We start from the raw sequence: 23,435 nt of genomic DNA on the forward strand, positions 1-23,435 counted from the left end.
AATTGCTGGTTAATTGGCAATAAGAGTTTCACAAACTTAGCTGCCTGGGCTGGCTTTGAACTGCAATTCTCAGGTCTCAGCCTCCTGGGTAGCTAGGATTATAGGAATGAGCCACTAGTACCCAGTATTTTTCAAGTTTTTATTTTCCAAAATTATGATTCCTTAAATTCTTTTCATCATCCTTATCAAGAATAAAATTGAGACTGAAATGCTTTAGAATGAACTAGTTAGCACTCAAACAATAAAGCCAGCCACCTCCAGCATATTTATTTACATTTCTTATTTACATTTATTTATTTATTGCCAGTCCTGGACTTGAGCTCAGGGCCTGAGCTCTACCATTTGAGACACAGCACCACTTCTATTTTTCTATGCATGTGGTACCAAGGAATCAAACCCAGGTCTTCATGCATGCTAGGCAAACACTCTTAACAGCAGGCAAACTCCCAGCCCTCCAGCACATTTTAATATTAACCCTCTACAGTGCCATTCACGACATGTAATCATCTCGTTTTGTAAAAACACGTTAAACTTTTAAAAATTATCAGATTAGTAAAAAATTCAACTCTTTTCGTGAAACACTCAAGATATTCATACTAAAACTCCATGTCCTCAAAGTTTCTGTAGACTTTTCTGGAAAAAAAAAAAAAGCTATTCCTCACCAATTTCCCCAAGTGGAATTATCATCTAAGCATCTTAATACAGACAAGTTACTTGGACAGAGACAAATGCCCAATAATCATGTTCTCCAATCTTACTGAAGGCCGCATCTGTCCTTTAATAATCTTGTAGAAGTGTGGCAAGAAAAACAAATCCAATAATCAGTTCAACACCAGAAAGTACCTCATATACTATATGTTTATATGTTTCCCAGCAATAAAAAGCAGCAGAATGGTCAGAGTAGCTACTGATTTTCTTCCCTTTTCTGTTTTAGACAGACTTGCTGTGTTGCCCAAGCTGACCTGGAAGTCTCAATCCTTTCACCTCAACCTCCTGAATGTTGGGATTACAGGCATGAGCCACTACACCAGGCTTTAGTAAAGATTTTTTTGGGGGGGGGGCAGGCATGGGGCTTGAAGTCAGGGCCTTATACTTTGTAGGCAGCACCCTTCCACTAAGCCATACCTCTGGCCCTTTAAATGTAGGTTATTTTTGAGATAAAGTCTTGATTCCTGTCTAGGCATATACCTAGACTTTGATCTGCCTTATAAGTGTTTCAATACAGTTGGATGACAGGCATGTAACACTTGTATCCTCCCAGGTAAACTGGATTATGGGCAGGAGCAACCAATACCTGCTTATTTTGAAATCTTTCAACTAGGTCTAAAGGTTTGCTTCTTCAAACATCCCAATTTTATCTTCTCTGAAATACGACAATAAATATTTGATTTTTTTTTTTTTTCAGCACTGGAGTCTGAATTCAGGGCCCTGCTACTTGTCATGTTACTCCCCAGAATCCAGTTTGCTCTAGTTATTCCTTGAATAGCATATCATGTGTAGGTCAGGCTGGCCTGGACCATGATCCTATTTATGCTTCCCAGTAGCTGAGGTAACAGATATCCAATCCATCACTGTGTCCAACTTTTTTTTTTTTTTTTTGCTAGTCCTGAGGCTTGAACTCAGGACCTGGCACTGTCCTTGAGCACTTCTGCTCAAGACTAGTGCTCTGCCACTTGAGCCACAGCATCACTTCTAGCTTTTTCTGTATATGTGGTATCCAGGAATCAAATCCGGGGATTCATGCAAGCGAGGTAAGCACTTTACCACAAGATCAAATTTCTGGTCACTGTGTCCAATTTTTTTTTTTTTTTTTTGCACCAGTCCTGGGCTTGAACTCAGAGCCTGGGCACTGTACTTGGATACTTTTTGCTCAAGGCTAGAGCTCCACAGCACCACTTCTGGCTTTTTCTATGTTTGTAGTACTAAAGAATTGAACCCGGGGCTTTCATGCATGCTAGGCAAGCACTCTACCACTAGGTTACGTTCCCAGCCGACTGTGTCCAACTTTTTACTGGATGTTATAGGGGTCTAGAACAAACTTTTTGCCTAGGCTGGCCTTAAACCATGATTCTCCTGATCTTAGTCTCCCAAGTAGCTATGATTGCCAGTATAAGTCCAGCTTCTAGTTACATATCACAGTCAAGTCAAAGTCTTAGAATTAGCTCCAAAAATATGTCCATGCAAAACTGCTCTGTATGTATAGGGGCCGGGAGTTTGGCCTAGTGGTAGAGTGCTTGCCTAGCATGCACGAAGACCCAGGTTTGATTCCTCGGTACCATATACATAGAAAAAAAGCCGGAAGTGGTGCTGAGGCTCAAGTGGCAGAGCTCTAGCCTTGAGAAAGTCCAAGGACAGTGCTCAGGCCCTGAACCCAAGCCCAGGACTGGCAAAAAAAAAAAAAAAAAAAAAAAAAAAAAAAAAAACTGCTCTGTATGTTAACATATTAAAATTAAAATATATAAAACACGTATATAACATATGTAAAATTAAAAAAACAACAAAAAAAAAAACCACACATGGGATAGCAGAATGTAAGCCGGAGGAAGGAAACTGTCACAGATAAACACCTACTACCTGGTACATGATGATTGTCTGTAAATATTTGTTGAGTGAAGGAGTATTGGAGCAACCTCCGTTACTGGTTATTCCCTTCTTAGAACAGTATATAAATGCAGGGAAATGATCAAAATACATTCTCTACAACAGCAGGATTTGGAAAGAAGGAAGGATTCCCACAAGAAAATTTCTGGTCATTGCTGACTTTACTCACTGTGACATGCTTATAACCTAGCATTAAACAAAAACACTTTAAAATGTACTTTGCATACTAAATCTTTTCTTTCTCTCTTCTCTCTGCCTGCCCTCCTCTATTTTTCAGTGCTGAGACTGAACCCAGGCCTTGAACATGTTAGGCAATTGCTCTAACATAAAGCTACATTTTAAGTCCTGTACAATGGATCTTGCTCTTCACAACTGAAGTGTTTTACTTTTTATTTAATTCCATAGTCAGTCCCATTTGTAAAACTTCTTAGGGAATGTTTTCAGTATAGTTTCTCCATTAAAAGAAGCATTAAGCTCCTGAAGGGAAAAAAAAAAAAAGCATCATGTAATAGATGTATCTCTTTTGTTTTGTTTTTTGGCTGGTACTAGAGTTTGAACTCAGGGTCTTGTGATCAACTTCCTTGCTTGCTTGGTGTTTTACCACTTGAGTCACATGTTCAGGTAGGATTTTTGCAGGTTACTTTGGAGGTGGGAGTCTTATTGGCTTCTCTGCCCAGACTGGCTTCAAACTGTGATTCTCTAGGTCATAGTCTCTAAGTAGCTGGGATTACAGGCATGAATGTCCAGCTGCAAATATGGTTTAAAATTGTGTACTCGCTAGCATAATCAAGTGGGAAACCTAAATTCAGGACAAAAGTGTTGAAATCACAAAATAAGTTTACTTGTAAAGAACACTTGGGCCAGAAATATAGCCTAATGATAACAATGTTTATCTTTGAAAAGTTATGAAAATAAGAAAGGATTAACAACACTTTTGCCAATAACTGAATTTCAGTGTTAGGAAATGTTCCAGTACAGTACATAAAATATGGCAAACACTGTGACAGCTATTATTAGTAGAAATAAGCAGGTTAGAAACTTCTCCCCATGGAATGACTAAATCCTAAACAGCTGTACAATGTAGTATGCATAGCAAATGAATATTCTGGAGGTAAATGTATAACTGAACTTCAAGAAACATTAGATAAAAAACAAAGTTGCAAAGTAACTGCTGTAGGATATTATGAATTGCCTAGAAACAAGCATAATAAAAATATGTTATTTCTATGCCATATATACATACATAAACATATCTGTAGGAACATACACATACATGGCATTAATAGGAGAAAGTGAGATGACATCAGCGGCTTCAACTGAATCTAAAATGATCATTTCTTAAAAGGGGAAACAGGTACACGGGAGCCCATTATATTCTTCTTTCAAGTGTCTTAAACATCTCTTTTCTGTATGCCAGTCCTGGAGCTTGAACTCAGGGTTAGGGCGCTACCTCTGTACTCTTAAAGCTAGTGCTCTATCACTCAATCCATAGCTTTCTTCTGGCTGTTTCTGGCAGATAATCAGGAATAAGAGTCTCAGTGACTGGGTTGGGAGTTTGACCTAGTGGTAAGAGTGCTTGCCTAGCATGCATGAAGCCCTGGGGTTGATCCCTTGGTTACCACATACATAGAAAAGGCCAGATGTGGTACTGTGGTTTAAGTGGTAGAGTGCTACCCTTGAGAAAGCTCAAGGACAGTGCCCAGGCACTGAGTTCAAGCCTCAGGTCTGGTGAAAAAATAGTCTCAGGGACTTTCCTATCCCGTCTGGCTTCAAATTGTGATACTCAGCTCTCTGCCTCCTGAGTAGTTAGGATTATAGGAATGAGCTACCAGTACCCAGCTTCCCTGAACTTATTTTAAATCATGTAAAATAAGCACAAGAGTAAAAAAGAATGTATTTTCCATAGATTCTCTATAGCAAAATACTAGTTCCTCAAGTAAGTACCAAAGATACAAATAACTGCAATGATTAACAGCGAGGACACACGTTACATTAGATTCATTATAAAGGAATAAATAACAGAAGAGCAGTATACATATTTTGCATTTGGCTAGCTCCTTCATCCATTTAGCAATTAAGAAAATATTTTTTTTTTAAAAACCTAAATGGGAGCCAGGAGCTGGTGGCTCACGCCTCTAATCCTAGCTACCCCGGAGGCTGAGATCTGACATTTGAAGTCACCTGGGGCAGGAAAGTCTGTAAGACTCTTAGTTCCAATTGGCCACTAGAAAACTAGAAGTGGTGCCGTGGCTCAAAGTGTTAGAGAACTAGCCTTGAGCAAAAGAGCTCAGAGATAGTACTCAGACACCAAGTTCAAACCCTATGACCGAGGGAGGAAAAAAAAAAAAAAAACCTAACTGGGCAATTCAGCCACATTTCCTAACACTGAGCTAGAAACTCTTTGATATATAAAAACCCACTTTGAGCCTCTAGTAGCGTTTTCCTGAGACAATCAGAATCTTTGCCTAAGAACCACAAATAAATATTTTAAGAATTAGGAGAGGGCCAGGAATTTAGCCTAGTGGTAGAGTGCTTGCCTAGCATGCACAAAGACCCTGGTTCGATTCCTCGGTACCACATACATAGAAAAAAACCCAGAAATGGTGCTGTGGCTCAAGTGGTACCGCTCTAGCCTTGAGAAAGCCCAAGGACAGTGCCCAGGCCCTGAGTTCAAAGCCCAGGTTTGGCAAAAAAAAAAAAAAAAAAAAAAAAGAATTAGGAGAAATTTCAGTAAGTCACTAAAAATATAACAATCATTGGCAAAGAAAATATTCACCAACAGACTAAGTTGCAAAGTTACATATTTCAGTTTACTTTTTCAATGCTTTAAAAAAATCATATAGTGTAAGGCATAAGAGACAGAAGGTGGTAGTACCTATACCTGTCGCGTCTTCCATCTCGGGCGCTGCTGTGACTATAGCTTGTGCACAGTTTACTGAAGGAAACCAGTTTCAGGTCAAGTTCATTTTCTAGCTGTCGGGCCTGTTTCCTGAGATCTTTAACAAAATTATTAAAGTGATTAGACAAAGTCTGTCAATATATATGAAAAGCAAAAAGCTATTCTCAAGAAATCAAGCCATGAAAATGAACGTAGTTTAATCTTTGATCTAGTTCTCTCCTGTAAAGTATTAAGAGGAATATCAAAAACCCAAGAAAGAAAATTTGTCACTTATTTAAACCGTAAATGGGTTTACGGTTTAAAGCAGCAGCAGTCGGAAAGTAGCAAATCTTCAGTTTCTATCTCAAAACCACTAGACAATAAATGCTCTAACATCCCTTAAACTACTGTCCAGCAATAACAAAAATTCTTCGATCAGAAAAAGGAAAATGCAAATATATATCACAAAGGAAATCAATATGGTTAATGGCCAGCATCACAGCAATTTACCCAGTAACTTTATAAGAAGCCATCACTGTTTCTGACAGAACTTTTGTAGTCTGTATGCTCCAAAACTTTGCTAAGTTAATGGAATTCTTTTCATAATATCTCTTAGCAATCTCTTACCCATAAAGAAAAATTACCCCCAACTTAAAATTGTCGTGTGCGTGCGCGTGTGAGCATGCATGTGCATGCGCTTGAACTCAGGGCCTTGTTCTATCACTTAAGCCACATCTGCAGCTTGGCTTTTTGCTGATTAATTGGAGATGTGTTTTTGCAGACTTTTTCTGTCTGGGATGGTTTTGAATGGTTCTCTAGGTCACAGACTAGTAGAGTAGCTAGGACTACAGTTTAAAATTGACATTAAAGTTATTGAAAAGAAACGGAAGTGGAACTAGGAATGTCTTACTAAGAAAGTGAGTTACAAGTATAATAGAAATAAATGCAGAAACAAAACAAGCAAGCAGAAAAACTGGCGCAGTAGTTTGGCATGTAAGGGGATAAAGGAGGGAAGTCTGTCCTATTCCTATCTATCTATCTATCTATCTATCTATCTATCTATCTGAGTACTCTTAGTCATGGAGGTTAAAATATAAGGGCTGCAATACAGGAACAAATGGGATATGAATGTCTCAGGGTAAAGAATATGATATTTTGTAATCAAAAGTAGGAAGCAGAGCAACACAGCAAAGCATATTTGCCCAGAGATCAAATCCCAGTTTGAATCCCAGCTCTGCCACATTTGGCTCAAAGATTTAGTAACAAACTAGTTAACACCAAAGAACCTCTGCTTTTAAAAAGTTTTAGCTTTTAATCTCTCCCTTCAGGGTTCTTAATGCATTAGTAATCAATCAAATACATAAAGCACCTGGCACCGGGTAGGATGCCATGCTGTAATTACTACAGGGTGGTATTTCAAAAAACCATAGTGTAACCACTAGTAATAAAGTTCTCAGCCGCCACCTGTACATAATTTTAAAGTGTATCCTAGCTAATATATTTGGAAAAAAACGCGTTCTGATGCATGCTTTCAACCACAACCACACTTCTCAACATCACAGAGAAGTTATTTTGAAAAATACGATAGGCGAGTATGGGTGAACTTAAAACATCCCATGTCTCAGGCTTCAGTGGGTGGTAGGTGGAAATATAGGTCAACAGGATAAAGAGATTTGGAGAGGACTTTCTATGTTGCAGTCAAGTACCGAGAAAGTTGAAAGAAGGCGGGCCTGCTCTAATCATTGTTTATCACGCTCCGGGGATGAGTTTTATATGACTTCACTTGATTGGACCATATATTTTCAGGGGTTCAGTACGTGCACTCGTCAAATTACAGGCAGGCTTTCTGGGGTGGAAGAAGTGGAGCAAATGTACGGTAACACTTCACACTCTCAACTTTTCTCTTAAAAAAAAAAAAAAAAAACAAAACACCACCGCTCCTAAATCCCAAGGCAGAGGTAAAGTTATTTTCTGTTCTCAAGCCATCAATTCTCCATTTGGAGCTCCCAAAGGAGACTCGATCGGGGAGATTACAAGTTCCCGGATGGACGGGACTGGTAAGTTCCTTCTCTTTCCCCACTTTCTGCTGGGCATGACCTCAGCGCTGAGGCTCCGGACCTTTCTGGCCGGAGTTCGCAGCCACACACGTCTCGTTCAAGTCTCTCGGTCCCTCGGCCCGTCTTCCGGCGGACTCGGACGCCCTCCCCCTCCACGGCCCGGTCCCCTCCCGCCTGACCCGCATCCCGGGCCCGTTCACCCCCATCCAGTCAGGCCGCCCCCCCACCTCAAGTTCCCAGGCCTCGGGGCTTCCACCCCTCGGCGGGGCAACTCTCGAGACCTAGCTCTCTCCTCTGTCGCCTTTCCCCAATTCCCGGCCCCACTCGGTCCCTCCGACTCGAGCGGGACCCACCCGGAGGCCTCACCCTCACCTTCCCAGTAATTGCTGGTTCCTGCCGCCATGTTTGTGGCCCAACGTCAGGCAGAACCGGGGAATAGAGGCGACGCGGCCTAGAGCGTCACCTCCTCGCTTCCTTTCCACCCTGAGCGCCAGGGCCGATGGGATACGATAGCCTCCAGAGACACTGCCAGCTAGCGGTCAGACCGTTGTTTTACAGCATTAAAATGGCAAGACTCGAAACTTAACAGCATTTAAAAGTTTAGCAAGATTCGAGATTCAGTTCCTGAGGCTTCCTAAATGTATCTCTTCCGGCCCATAATTACTTTCTGTGCCCCAGATCTCTATTATCTCTAGACTCTGTGTTTCTTTTTTTTTTTTCCTCCAAGTGCCTTTGCCACTAAAAATCATATTCTAACGGGCCTTGATTTCCCTCACTGTCAGTTACAGGCCTTTTTCTCCATTCTACTTCCACCTGTGCATCATCATCCACTCTTCATCTGCAGCTTTTCTGGTATCTATAGTTGAATTTCAACCCTCTTTCTTTTTCAGATAAAGTTTTCTATTAGTTTTTATTGAACCAAGAATGTTGATTCATCTTTTATATAGAATCCAGGGTTGACTTAAAAAAAAAAAAAAAAGGAAAAACCCTGGCGGAAAGAAAGTGTTTCCTGGCTTCCACACCATGTTTTGAACTGTAATAATGCTCTAGATTTGCTTCCCCTACCCCTCCCATCACTGCTAATTCATTGCTACAAACAAGGCATACAAGTTTACCTCTTGACTTCAATATCAACAAAATCACTTGTACATTTCTCTTGGAAAGATCAACAACACTCTTCATCAAATTTTCTTTTCATTGTGGTCTCCATTTGTAGGATGTCAAACCACTTTAAGTTTGAATAACTATCTAGGGACTAAATGGAAGACAGAAATATAGGAAGAGTGGTGGGCAAATGCAATCTAATACTGAGTGTATACATGTGGAAGTTGAACTGAGAGCTTTGAAGAGACAAGTGAGGATAATATAGGTGGGGGGAAGAGTGATGGAAGAGGTAACTGATGAAGATGCATTGTACACATAAAAAGACGTGTTAAGCTGGGCGAGGTGGCTCATGCCTGTAATCCTAGCTACTCTGGAGGCTGAGATCTGAGGATTGAGGTTCAAAGCCAGCCCAGGCACTAAAGTCTGTGAGACTTTTATCTCCAATTAACCATTAGAAAATTGAAAGTGCTGCTGTGGCTGAAGGGGTAAGGCAGTAGCCTTGAGCTGATGAGCTCAGGGACAGCGCCCAGGCCCAGAGTTCAAGCCCCATGACAGACATAAAGAAAAGAAAAGAAAGAAAGAAAGGTATGTTAAGTTGAAACATTCTTGTACAATTATTCAAAGATAATAATGCAAAAACGTCACCAAGTGCCCGTGGCTCAAACCTGTAATCCTAGCTACTGAGATCTGAGGATTGCCATTGAAGCCATTGGAGAAGGAAAGCCCATGCAACCCTGAAGGAAACCCCTGAGTTTAAGCCCCAGGACCGGCAAAGTTATCTACTGACAAAGAAGTCAACATCCTCCTCCTCCTCATCATCATCAATAATATATCATCAGAATCAAGATCAATGTCTGCAGGAATCATTCCACGTCACCTCGTCATCACTGCTTCAGTGTGTACACTCCCAGCCTGCCTGGAACTGACTGTCCTCTGAATCAGACACGTGTGATGAGAAGCATATGAGTCTATCTTATCGTGAATGCTCCTTGTTTCTCTCTCAAAATTTATGCGATTATGATTCACCTAATATAAATGTATGTTGCTATGGGAAAAGCTAGATTGGTTGGATTTTCGAGTCCTGTCTGACATTGTCTTTCCAGAATGAACTTTTCAGAGTCCTGTTCTAGTGAGAGGATAGGTTTTCTTCTGGGCTTTTCTATTCTACACAGTTTGGCATTTCTGAGATTACAGCTTCTCTAGGCTAATGCCACAACTCCAGCTTTTTTTGGTGATTAATTGCAGAGAAGAGTCTTCTAGACTCTCCTGCTCAGTCTGGTTTCAAACCTGAGCCCTCATATCTAGGACTTGTCTGCCTGTACTGGTCTTGAAACATGATCTTCAGATCTCAGCCCATGAGGCACCCAGACCTCTAAATGTTCTAGAGGAAAATAGGGACTGGTTTAAGCCAATCCTCCAGAGTTATTAAGTAAATGTACTTTTTCTATTTTCTCCAAATTTTTCAAATTTTCAAAATTCATAATTAAGTTACCTGCAAATAGTAAGGTATCTGTTTTGAAATGCAATGTCCTTGCTATATTCATGACTACATCTCTTGTCATTTGAGCAGAGTTCAGGTTGAGTAGGGTTTTATGGGTTCATTTTGGTGATGGGAAGAGATTAAAAATGCATCAGCTATGCAGTTATTTGGTGGTGGGATTAGGTTCTAAATTATCCTCTTTTCCCTTTTCTTTAATTTGTAATTGCCAAAGGGTGTTTCTCCTTGGTTCATTAGAAGGGAAAAAAAAGCACTTAAAAAAATCAGCATACAGGAGCTGGGAGTTTTGCCTAGTGGTAGAGTGCTTACCTAGCATGCACGAAGACCCAAGTTCGGTTCCTCAGTACCACATACATAGAAAAAAAGCCACAAATGGTGCTGTGGCTCAAGTGGTAGAGCTTTAGCCTTGAGAAAGCCCAAGGACAGTGCTCAGGCACTGAGTTCAAGGCCCAGGACTGGCAAAAAAAAATAAAGTAAGCTTCTGTTACTTAAAATAAAATCAGCATACAATTAGTTATATGGCTGGCCATGGGAAAACAAATCCTGGGTTCACTTTTTTTTTTCCTTTTTGCCTGTCCTAAGGCTTGAACTTAGGGCTTAGGTGCTGACTTGGCTTTTTTCCCTAAAGCCTAGCACTCTATCACAGCTCCACTTCCAGCTTTTTCTAGTAGTTAATTGGAGATAAGACTCTCAAAGACTTTCCTGCCTGGCCTGACTTTGAACCATGATCTTCAGATCTTAGCCTCCTGAATAACTAGGATTATAGGCGTGAGTCACCAGTTCCCAGCTTCCTGGTTCACTGGTTTCATTTTTACTAGATGTTGTGTTGCAAACATAGCTCTTAACATCCCTCTTTGGCCTCTTTAAATGGTGCTCACATTGAAGCCTTCTAGTTTGCTTTGCAAGCTTACATGCATGCATTCAGACCACTCAGGCAATTTCCTGGCAATTTTAGAGCAGGGTTAGAACATCACATCCTTTCTCTGGCAATCATTTCTCTGCTGTCTTCCCTGCACTCTGCCTTTGTCATCTCATTCTCCATCTGCCTTTGTCATCTCATTCTCCCCCTCCCCACCCTCACGTTTCTCCCCTACCAGCTTGATGGTAGAGCAGAGCTGGGAAATGTCATGAGAACACATGCTAAGATTCAGTGATTCTTCTCATCTTAATTTCAAGTTTTGAAATTGTCTGCTTTTATGCATCAGGCATATATTTTCTATTTATCTCTGCGGTGTGTGATCATTTCTCCAGATCTCTATTTTAGCCATTACAAATATCCATTTCTGTTTCTGTATTTCATTTCCATAGAGTTCTATTATAGTTCCCTGTGATTGTCTCAGCTAACTTTTATCTTCTATTTCTTGTTTTATAGCCTCTGATCATGTCAACATCTAAAAACTAGGTGAAATTTTTCTGTGTTTGCACAGGTCGGGAAAAGTGTGAGGCTCCCTCTAATACTAGGATGAGATACCGTCACTAGGGGCCTGCCGTGGAGAAGTAATACTGCATAGTTTGAGCCATTGCTTGACCCAAGTTATTCAGGCTGTAGTTCTGCTTCCATGCCAGTCCCTTTCCAGATGTGTTCCATTCAATCCCTACCAAAATACAAGCAGTATGCAACCTTTTTTTTGCTACCCTCCCAACATCGACCTCCCTCACACTGTACTCTGTATTCTCCTTGCAACTTTTGTAAATTTAAAATGACATTAATATATATCCAACAGCTAGCTGCTGGGTACCAGTGGCTCACATCTGTAATCCTATCTACTCAGGAGGTTGAGATCTGAGGATTGCGGTTCCAAGTCAGCTGAGGCAGGAGAGCCTGTGAGACTCTCATCTCCAATTAATCACCAGAAAACGAAGTAGAGCTGTGTGGCTCCAAGCCTTAGAATGCCAGCTTGAACACAAAAACTCATAGGCAGCACCTAGGCCTAAATCCAAGCTCTAGGATCACTAAAACAAGGAAATAAACAAATCCAGCATCCTTCCAATTCAGTCACCACTGTACTGTCTACTCCTCATCTGTTCTGTGCAGTCTTGAGGATCAGATCTTTGAGGTTCCTTACCTCTTTTTCAGATGCTGAACCCAAAGCCTGTGTGGGCTTGAAAAACTCTAGGAGCCATGTGCTATCCATAATAAGTGACCATTATTCTTTCTGTTGGAATAGCCAGATATTTGAAATTGATAGTGATTCTGAAATTTTTGGTGGTGATGCTGGGGATGGCATTTAGGGCTTCCAGCATTCTGGATAAGTACTCAATCACTGAGCTCCACTCCAAGCCTCAGGTCAGATTGTTATCCAAACCTTTCCTATGTCCCCTGCGTTTTGGTTTAATCTCTAAACAATCACAGAAAATATCATAAATTCTATTTAATCTGCACTGTTTTCCAATGTTCCATCTTGAAGATCTCCATGTAAAGCTTTATTGCTGCTTCTTTAAGTTGTGCCCAGTTGAATATATTTTTGCTCACATGGAGGTATTCGCATCCATAATCCATGTACACAGCCTTCAGTCTCACCCCCGCCCCCAGCATTCATTCCTTTGTCTTCTGTTTCTTCCAGGTTGACCTCCACATTGGACACCTTTCTACTCAATATAGGTGACCTGTTATCTTGCTCATCTTGTCCACAGAACAGGATTTCCTTTAACCTCAGCCAAACATGCTAAAGAAATAGCATGTTTGCCCTTAACATTCTACTGGTTTATGTAGGTGGAAATCGTAACAAAATTTAAGTTTCGTGTGTGTGTGTGTGTGTGTGTGTATGTGCACACACGCACATGCTTGTTGGTCCTGGGGCAGGGCCTAGGTCCTATACCTGAGCTTTTCTGCTCTACTACCTTAGCCATAGCTCTACTTCTGACTTCTTGGTGGTTAATTGAAATAAGAGTTTCATGGATTTTGCTGCTTCATCTAGATTCAAACCATGGTTCTCAGATCTCAGCTCCCTGAATTTGCTAGGATTACAGGCATGAGCTACTGGTATTGAAATTAAAGTTCTGGGAAATGGTATAATTATCTGAAGTTTGAAGTACATATTGTGGAATCAGTTGGCACTTGAATGCGATGAAGACTTACATGGGGTCATTACTTATAATTGAGTCTTGTGTTCAGTGACTGTCATACCTACTTTACTTATAATGGAATAGAAAACCAGTAATTACTATTTATGAACAAATCCAAAGAATTCTTTTTTTTTTGGCAGTCATGGGACTTGAACTCTGGGCCTGGGCGTTGTCCCTGATCTCTTCAGCTCAAGGTTACTGCACTGCCCCTTGAGCCACAGCACCACTTCCGGTTTTCTAGTGGTTAATTGGAGATGAGTCTTGGACTTTAGTGCCCGGGTGGCTTTGAACCGTGACTCTCAGATCTCAGCCTCCTGAGTAGCTAGGATTACAGGCATGGGCCACCACACTTGGCTAAATCCAAATAATTCTTTTTTTGGCCAATCCTGTGGCTTGCACTCAGGGCCTGAGCATTGTCCTTGGGCTTTCTCAAGGCTAGATTTCTACCACTGGAGCCATAGTACCATTTCCAGCTTTTTCTACATAAGTGGAACGGAGGAATCGAACCTGGGTCTTCGTGCATGCTAGGCAAGCACTCTACCACTAGGCCAAATTCCCAGCCAAACGCAAAGAATTCTTGATTTAGGTATTTTAAAATTGATTTCTAAAATTAAGGAAAAGTTAACATGAAGACACAATACCATTATCACTATCCAAACTTCCTATAGCAGTTGAACAAGACTTCACGGAAGAATACAGTCTAATTTTATTAACAACTCTGAAGCATTTGGCACAATTGAAACTTTACTGTTGGTAGGGTGACATGGCTCACATTTCTAATCCCAGACACTGGAGAATTGCAGTTCAAGGACAACTCAAGCAAATAGTGAGACTTTGTCTCAATCAATGAGCTGGGTATGGTAGGGAATGCTTGTCATCCCAACTACATGGGAGGACATAGGTAGGGAGGAGATTATAAGTCTGAGGCCAGTTCTAGGCAAAAACTTGAGACTCTACTTGAAAAATAACTAAAAGCAAAGCAGTCTGGAAATATGGGCCAAGTGGTAGAGTACCTACCTAGCAAACTTGACAGCCTTACCACAAACCTCCAGTAGTGCCCCCCAAAAAACAACCTTCTGAAGCCGGATGCTTGTGGCACATACCTATAATCCTAGCTTCTCAGGAGGCTGAGACCTGATCATCATGGTTTGAAGCCAGCCAGGCTGGAAAGTCTGTGAGACTCTTATCCCTAATTAACTACCAGAAAACTGGAAGCGGAGCTGTGGCTCCAGTGGTAGAGTGCTAGCCTTAATTAGTTTAGGGAGAGGATCCAAGGCCTAAGTTCAAGCCCCACAACCAACAAAACATAAAGAAAAACAATTAGACAATCTATTGAACTACACAATGAAAGAAAACTTCCAATAAGTACTCGTATCTTAGTTAATCCCTTTGCATGAAAAAAAGACCATCTGTTGAAAGATCTTCATTCATATAGCGAACAAAAATAATTTTCTTAGCTGGGCACTGGTGGCTCATGCCTGAATCCTAGCTACTCAGGAGGCTGAGATCTAGATGAAGGTCATGGTTCAAAACCAGCCCGGGCCAATGAAAGTCCATGAGACTCTTATCTCCAATTAACCACCAGAAAACGAAGAAGTGGTGCTGTGGCTCAAGTGGTAGAGCACTAGCCTTCAGCTGAAGAGCTCAGGGATGGTGCCCAAGCCCAGAGCTCAAGCCTCATGACCAGTCAAAAGAATACATTTTCTTTCAAATGGCTTAGAAGACAGTGAATGAAGGAAAATTATGCTAGTTACTATGGGCACTGAATTCTGAGTCAAATATACTGTCATTTCCTTTCATTCCCATAAAAAATTAATCCTACCAGAGAATATTCCTCAAAGTATGAAACAGACTTGTGTATTACAAGACCACAGAAGCAGCGAATGGAAGAGCCAAGAATAAATCTCAGTGTATTCTAAGCTCTCTACCTATGCGTAGCTTTCTTTTCAGAGGAACCAAATACAACTGTAGTATAGCTACTTCCATTCTGATTTCTCTAAGTGTGTGCTTTTAGTTCCTAATTATCAAAGCCCCTGTTTCCTATAAAATGTTGCTTTCCCAGTCCTTATTAGAGTAGCAATATCCGTAAGTTGTTACGGACAGGGAGTTTACTGAAGTCATCACCACTAGGCCTGAAGGTGCTAGGATACATTCTAACTGGGCTTCACCTAGAAAAAGGATTAATTTTTGTTGTTGTTGTTGCTGGTATTAAATTTTGAATTCAGGGCCTTGAGTTTGCTAGAAAAGTACTCTACTACTTGATCCATGCCCATAGCTCCTAAAGGACCATTCTAACAAGTTCAAAATGGGTAATCAACCATTTAACCTTTCTTGATCCTGAAGAAGTAGGGCACAGAGATATGGGAAGTGCCTGAGTATTAAAGGCTGAGTTGCTATTATTTATGGCATCATGGTGGAATTATTGAACATTTTATCATGCCAGATGAACTACCAAACAGAAAAGAAAACTACAGCTGCTTTATAAGTCAGCTCATTCTGAAACAAAACCCTTTTTTTTAATGGGTCAGTTTCTGAACTTATCCATAGATAGAAACATTCTTATAGGTGACAGCCTGTATTCCTAGTACTGGGAGAAAAATGAAATATAAATTTAAAATTACAACAATAACTTTTCCTGATCTGTTGCTTTTCAAAAATGATTAAGACAAAACACAAAGACAAACATCATAAAATAACTTTTATACAGGATTAGATCTGTTTACATATAAAAAAAAAACAGAGAGGACCTCATTACAGTTAGAGTTCACATAAATTACACATTGATTTTATTTAACTATTTAACTTCATTTAAAGACCTTTTAATTTTTTTTATTTTGAAGGCACAGTGCATAAACTAAAGCAAAGATTGAAGCACTTCATATGAGTGGGAACTGGGCATGTCATATAAGTAGCTATAGATAGTTCTAGAGTGGGACAGTATCATTCTGGAAAAAAAAGAGGTAAAAAGAAAAAATTTAAGAACAGCATGACATCATGCCTCAAGAAAATCTGCAGTATGGCCATACAGAGTGTAGGATGGACACTTGTGAAATGCCATTTATAAATATAATAACCATACACATTTATACAATGTTTAATCCAATTGCCTTAAAATGATAACCTACTTACAAATTTCCTAAAATATTCCATTAAATCAAAATCAACCAGAATAATATTCTGAACACTGGGTGGAATTAATAAATTACCACCCAAAATAGGAGAATTGGGTATTGGGAGATATTGCTTCATGAACTAGAAATCTAAGTTCGGTTGATATCAACCAAGGACTCTAATCATTTTCTCCCCAAATCCACTTTAATTCAAAGCCCTGGTATTTGCTTAATAGAAAATTAGAACATCAGTCATGAGTGGAGTTTTTAGTAAAATAGAGGGGAAATGCACAGTTGCTAAAGTTAAAACAGTTTCACCGGGGAACTGTAATGTAGGGTACTATTAGAGCATAGACAGGAAGCTTTTAATACAGCAGGGATAAAACCAGGCATAAGCACATTCATGTTAACAAAAAAATAAGCTTCTTTAATGCTGAGAATAAATGGAAATGGAGTGAATGGTCATAGTAACTGAGTAACCTGGAACTAGCTCAGAAACACAGTAAGTTCAGACATACACACTTATCTTTTATTAGTTTGTCAACTCATAATTCATTTTAAGTTCAATATTCACTGATTCAGTTATTCTGATGAAAATCACCAAAGATGAACCATTTAACACTGAGCCAAAAATATAAAGTTTCCTTTTTATGACAAAGTCCGAAAGCAAATTCTGTGTGGTGAGAATTTCATGCAATCCTCAACTATATGGGGCCCCACTCACTACCCAAGAGTTCTGCCAAGTACATGGAAACCAAAAAGCTTTTTCCTCCTCATTACTAAGGCTATTTTACTGAACTTTATAATCAGAATGAGTACACTTCACGAAGGTGGACTCTGAACATGACTTCCTCAATCACTTTACTTTCATTAAGGAGCTAGAAGGCTTACAAACTGGTCACTAGGACAAAGCCATGCCTCGTGAGCAAAGAAGGGCACACATGAAATTTGAGCCTTTTTTTTTTTTTTGCCAGTCCTGGGGCTTGAACTCAGGGCATAGGCACTGACCTTGGGCTTTCTCAAGGCTAGTGCTCTACCACTTGAGCCACAGCACTTCCAGCTTTTTCTGTGTATGTGGTGTTGAGGAATCAAACCCAGGGCTTCATGCATGCTAGGCAGGCACTCTACCACTAGGCCACACTCCCAGCCCTTGAGCCAATTTCTTAATACTGTGATACTTAATGTGCCTCTGTGACTGCAAGGGAATGGTATGTCTAGGAGAAATACTGAAGAAATGCATTCCCCAAGCCCACATGGCTTCCATGCTGTCTGCCATTCTTATGTTCTAATATTAGACTAGATCCACAAATAAAAGACAGCACAGGGCTGAGAACATAGTCTTAGTAGTCATAGATCCTGTACATGAATGTTTATAGGCCATGGAAGACCTTGTTTCTTGGCTAAATGCATTATTTAGAGATTCATTAAAGTTTCAAGACTTAATCTCAGGATTTGGTTTCCATTTCAGGAAAAATTACTTAAAGAACTATGTTCATCTCTAAAATGAAACGTTTTATACATACTTAGAAGGACTGGTCTTTTAAGATATATATTAAAGATACATTTAATTCCAGACAGAAGTAAATGTGAAGGTATCCTTTAGTGAAGACCAATGCTAATAAAGCTCAGGCTGTCCCAGCAGGGTGGTTTCATTTTTAGTTGCAATGTCCCAACAGGGCCAGCCATTTGTAGGACTTCTGTTGGTTTTCTGACTTTGTACTCTTAAAAATAAAGCTGAAAAGGAGCAATACCCCATGGAGTTACAGAAAACATGAAGTGTTACTGGAAGAAATCAAGTTATGTATATTTCATTCATGATTAGCATCCCACAGGCTCTATATATGGGGTTTGAGTGAGGTGGCAAAATGTGGACTTGATCATGCCAGGATCAATACTAGAATTGCTCAACCTTAAGACACCTACACTTATCACAGATATTTGCTGACACATGTCATGTCCTCATTATTCCTGCTAAGAAGATTTCTATTGTATAAAGCCACATTGAATTCATTCCTCACAAAAACCTGGTGGAATGACATAGGCAAATTGAGTAAACTCTTGCAGATGAAAGCTTTGGGATAAGTAATGCATTAATAGATATGAATACAATTTGAAAGAATAAGAGCTAGTTTTTTTGATCCCCTGATTTAGTACAAGTTCAGCAGCAACTTAGCCATTAACACATTCAAAGGTATTAAACCATTACATCATTGATAAAACTCATACTTACAAAAGCATCATCTCCACTGAATAGCATGAGACACAGTCAAATGCATTATCATTCAGGTCTTGACCTGATGGGCAGTGAAGATGGTACTCACACACCACAGTGTTATATCACACACAATCCTTAGTTTACATTTTTCTAAATGGAGGGCAATATTTAAAGGCTTTCAACTTTTAACAAAACTGGCTGTTCAGCAAAAAGACAGTGTCAAATGAAACATTAGGTCAAAGAACCCAATCACTTGCAGAGGCCTGCTGGAAACAAGACTGGTGGTGCTAGTTCACTAATAGTATGCTTTAAAGGCAAAGGCTGGGGCTGGAGCACAGACCGTAGATACTGTGTGTTCAAATGTGCAAGTAGGTTTCATTCACACTTCCAGATATGTTCAGTAGAATTCAGAACTGTAGATGGCTAGGTCATCTGAAAACTGTAAGTGTACAACATAGAAAACGGCTCAAATTTAGCAACTATTGAAGAATTAGGCATTCCTGGAATCAACTAGCGCTTCACAGATAAAAGCAGCAGCACCTGTGGGTTTTTACCAAGTTAAAAGATAGGCAACGAGAGTTTCAGCTTTTGCTAGTATCTCCCTCTCACCTCCATTCAAGGGGACATTTAGAACTTCCACAAAGTCAACGAGATCTCCCTTAAAATGGGGAGATTTAGAACTTTGCCAACCTTAGAAGAGAGGTAGTGAAATCCTGCTAGCCCACCTGTTCTGATCTAGCCTGGAAACAGGTAGAAAGACAAATTCAGAAGCCCATTATTCATTTCCTAATGTCATACGTGTTTGAAAATCATTCAACTTCCATTAAACCTGAATAAGAGAAACTCCAGCTATTTGATAACTAGAGAAGAGTACTCCTCAGTAGGTTGAGAAAAACCTTGAGTATTTAAAGCTTTATGTCAGAGTCTGACTGCTGTCCCTGCCTTAATATTTCTAGATTCTTTTGGCCTTAAAAATAAAGGAAAAAGAAAAAAACCAAAAGCCACTAGTAAAATACCCGATGTGCAAAATACAACATCCACTAGTTGGCTTTATGCTGTTATCACATAAGCTCCAAATAGCTCATCTTAAATTAAAGCAAAAAACAAAGTGGCTGTCTCATCTCTGCTGCATAAATAGAAATCAGATTTTTTTTTTTTAAAAAGGTTAAGAGTACTTGAAAGAAGGGAAGTTCAAAACTGCCAGCAAAATTCACAGAGAATATAAATTTAGCAAGGTAACTTCCCAAAGCATTTTGAAGTAAAATAGTTTCTTCGTAATGCAGCATCTCCCAAGAAGAACTGTCATTTTGCTTGGTACTTAGGCTGGGAGATATGCAAAATATATTTTTCAATGTTTGCTAGAATATAATGTTTCCTCTTCCGTGTCTGTTTCATCCTGGAACTCATGGCTGAGGAGGGACTTCTTGGAGCCGGTTGACATCATTCGAATTTCATCTTCATACTCATCATGATGTTGCCGGAGCCGATGGAAGCCATCCTTGTGTCTGTTAGACTTGATTGAGCAGATGCACCAGATAATGCAAGCTGTTAGGATCAGAGCTGACATGGTGGCACCTGCCCAACAGAAACCATCATGTGAATGTTACACTTTGAGGATATGGATAAGCGCTTTTGCAACTTTGGATGTAGCTCCATAGTAAGAGCACTTGCCTAATGTGCAGAATGTCCCAGGTTCACTCATCAGTACCTTCCCCCCAAACAATCTTTTATTATTATTATTATGTTATAAAAGCAATACATTTACAGTATGTAAAACTGGAAACAGAAAAGCAAAAACATCATGAAAACCAAAGCCCTGAGCCAGGCACTAATGGCACACACCTAGAATCTTAGCAACTCAAGAGGCTGAGAGCTAGAGAATCAATGTTCTAAGCCAGCCCATGCAGCAATATCCAAAAGATGCCACTTTCAATTAACCATCAAAATACCAGAGAGGAGGCATAACAGAGTGCCAGTAATAGAATGGCAGCCATGAATAAGCAAGTTGGGTGAGAGCACTAGGCCCTGGGTTCAAACTATAGTAATAGTACAACAAAATGAAATGAAACTAGATAAACAAAATCAAGGCCCTACACCTTTTATCAATTAATGTTTCCAGTACCCTGAAATGCTATTTATCTTACTTTCCTAGATCTTTCTTTTTGCATGTATATTTTCTCTTTTACCACAGTGAAATTATAGTATCTGTGATTTCTGTAACTTGGGTTTTGTTGTTGCTGTTATTATTTTGTACTGGGGAAAAAAATCCAGGACCCTGTACATACTAGGCAAGTGCTCTATTACTGAGCTATCTATACGCTCAACCTTATAACCTTCTTTTTATTAATCAATGACTTCTACTTTTTTAAAAATATTTTTTTTGCCAGTCCTTGAAGCTTGAACTCAGGGCCTGGGCACTGTCTCTGAGCTTCTTTTGCTCAATGCTAGCACTCTACCACTTGAGCCACAGCACTATTTTCCATCTTTTCTGTTTATGTGGTACTGAAGAATTGAATCCAGGGCTTCATGCATGCTAGGCAAGCACTCTACTAATAAGCTATATTTTCATCTTCCAACTTCTACTTGTTTTTTTCTCAGTAAATTTCCACTTCATCAAAAAGCACTGCTTTACTTTTAATTTGCTACCAAAGTTTATCCAAAAGTACCAAAGTTACCAAAGTAAGAGGTTTAGCATCATAATCATCATCAAAATAGTAATTAACTTCAAAACACATATTGGTGGCATAGCTAAATTTAAACCATGGCTAAGTCCTAGGTCTAGTGTTTTTAACCAATAAGTTTTTTGTTTGTTTTGTCAGTTGTGGGGCTTGAACTCTAGGCTGGGCTTGTCCCGGTGCTCTTCAGCTTAAGGTTACCTCCCTACCTACCCCTTGAGCCACAGCACCACTCCCACCAATAAGTTCTTCACATTTTATATGGTCAACTGAACAGACAATACAAGCGTGGCATTTATTTGATCACATGTTTTCCCCTCTAACCTTTCATTAATTCAAACAATGGCATAAATTAACACTTGAAGAAACCAAACATTTCCTTTATCCTGGATCTCGGAAAGCCAGAATTAATACAAGCCAAACTCCAAGGAACCTGTATGATCTGGTTTTAATTTCATGTGCTAAACATAAAATATTCATATTCTTTTTTTTTTTTTTGGCCAGTCCTGGGACTTGAACTCAGGGACTGAGCATTGTCCTTGGGCTTTCTCAAGGCCACAGCACCAATTTGGCTTTTTTTTTTCTGTGTATGTGTGGTACCAAAGAATTGAACCGGGATCTTTATGCACTCTACCACCAGGACAAACTCCCAGCTCCTGAATTTTTTTTTTTTTTTTCTGGTCATAGGGCTTGAATGGGGCATGAACTCAGGGCCTGGGCACACTATCCTTGGGCTTTCTCAAGGCTACTGCTCTACCACTTGAGCCACAGCACCACTCTGAAATATTCTTTACCTGATACAGTTACCACAAGCTCCCGGGGCAAACCAAATATCCGGTTATCTGTGTCAAACACTATTACCACAGAGCTAGCTGCGTCGTGATGCACAAAGACCTAGAAGGATAAAGTGCAAGAATTAGCAACAAGTCTGTGCTGTGTCCCTGCAGTATTAAAGCTACAGGGCCCTCAGAACAAACCTGAAGGCGATTCGTTGGCTTCTAAAGAGCACAACATGTTTTTAAAAAAATTCCCCTTTGTCACCAAAGAAAGATTTCATTTGGCAACCAAATGAAATCAAGAAGTATAGTTTTCTTTATTCCCTTGGTGCTTTCTAACACAAATTTCATAGTACTAAGAATAAGCATCTACAAACGACTGTGCAATCTGAGTTGACACCTGTGAGTGCTGCTGCTGGTACCCATCAGCGATGGCATTGATGTTATGGACACCTGGTGCTAGCAGGACATGGAAATACCCTCCTTCTTTTGTGTGGACTTTTATTCCTTCATTGAGTACAATGATTGCTTTTGAGATTGGCTTTCCAGTCTTATCTTTAACAAATCCGTGAACTCCCTTGTGAACCTGAAAATGACATTAAAAATACAAATTTATGTTTTCATAATGTCAAGAATTCTAGGGGCAAAAGCTTGAGGTATGATCAAAAATGAATACCATGTGCATACCTGCACACACACCCCCCTCCACACATACACATACACACACACACACACACACACGTATGCACATCTTGTTAGGTATAGTGGTGCACATTTGTAATCCCAGCTACTTGGAAGACTGAGGCAGAAAGATTGTGTGTTCAAAGTCCAGACCCAGTAAGACCCTGTCTGAAAGAAGAAAAACGGAAAGGAAAAGAAGGGAGGAAAGGAGAGGAGAGAGGAGCGAACAAGAAGGAAGGGGAAAGAAGGGGAGGGAAGACCAGCTAGCCAGCCAAGCCTGGAGCTATAGTTCAGTGGTACACTACTTGCTTAGTATGTGTTTCATACCTGCTATCAATAAACTACAGCAACAAGAAAACCCAATCAACACTGAAAGTCTAATTTATTCCTTCTTCCCAATTGATCCTGATCACATTTGCTACTCATCCAATGTTTCATAGTCACAGAGATGGAGAAGAGCAAGAATAGTATGAAAGTGAAAACCTAAAGCATTAGAACCTACTCTTCAAATCAGGTTTGTTGGTTCATGCCTGTAATTCCAGTTTCTCCACAGGCAGAGATCAGGAGGATAACATTTTGAGGCCAGCCAGTAAAGAAAGTTAGTGAGACCCTTCTCATCTCATAAAACAAGATGGATATGGTAGTGGCATACACCTATAATCCTAGCTGCTCAGGAGGTGCAGGTAAGGAGGATTGAGATCTGAAGTTGGCCCTGAGCAAAAAAGCAAGAGACTCTACCTGGAAAATTAAAAGACAAAAGAGCCTTTGCCTACA

The 23,435-nt window shown here is 40.0% G+C and overlaps 2 protein-coding genes across 4 annotated transcripts in view; both read right to left on the reverse strand.

Moving 5' to 3' along the window:
* Gosr1 (golgi SNAP receptor complex member 1) overlaps positions 1–7,987 on the reverse strand; it is a 37,244-nt gene extending 29,257 nt beyond the window's left edge. The window contains exons 1-2 of one of the 3 annotated variants that reach the window (XM_090350508.1): positions 7,909–7,987; positions 5,483–5,597 (exon numbers count right to left, since the gene is read on the reverse strand). In XM_090350508.1, coding sequence (XP_090206634.1) covers positions 5,483–5,597; positions 7,909–7,939 — 146 coding nt within the window. In that variant the 5' untranslated portion in view covers positions 7,940–7,987. Of the gene's footprint in view, positions 1–5,476; positions 5,598–7,908 lie in introns of all 3 variants that reach the window. The other 2 variants (XM_090350507.1, XM_090350509.1) reach the window with 2 other exon arrangements.
* Positions 7,988–18,629: 10,642 nt separating this feature from the next.
* The window catches only part of Cpd (carboxypeptidase D), a 58,782-nt gene continuing 53,976 nt past the window's right edge, over positions 18,630–23,435 (reverse strand). The window contains exons 19-21 of the mRNA XM_090350512.1: positions 22,381–22,566; positions 21,999–22,098; positions 18,630–20,104 (exon numbers count right to left, since the gene is read on the reverse strand). Coding sequence (XP_090206638.1) covers positions 19,878–20,104; positions 21,999–22,098; positions 22,381–22,566 — 513 coding nt within the window. The 3' untranslated portion in view covers positions 18,630–19,877. The remainder of the gene's footprint in view (positions 20,105–21,998; positions 22,099–22,380; positions 22,567–23,435) is intronic.

The sequence above is a fragment of the Megascapheus bottae genome, chromosome 17 (assembly GCF_031878675.1).
Source record: "Megascapheus bottae isolate mThoBot1 chromosome 17, mThoBot2.hap1, whole genome shotgun sequence".
In the NCBI taxonomy this organism is placed as follows: domain Eukaryota; kingdom Metazoa; phylum Chordata; class Mammalia; order Rodentia; family Geomyidae; genus Megascapheus; species Megascapheus bottae.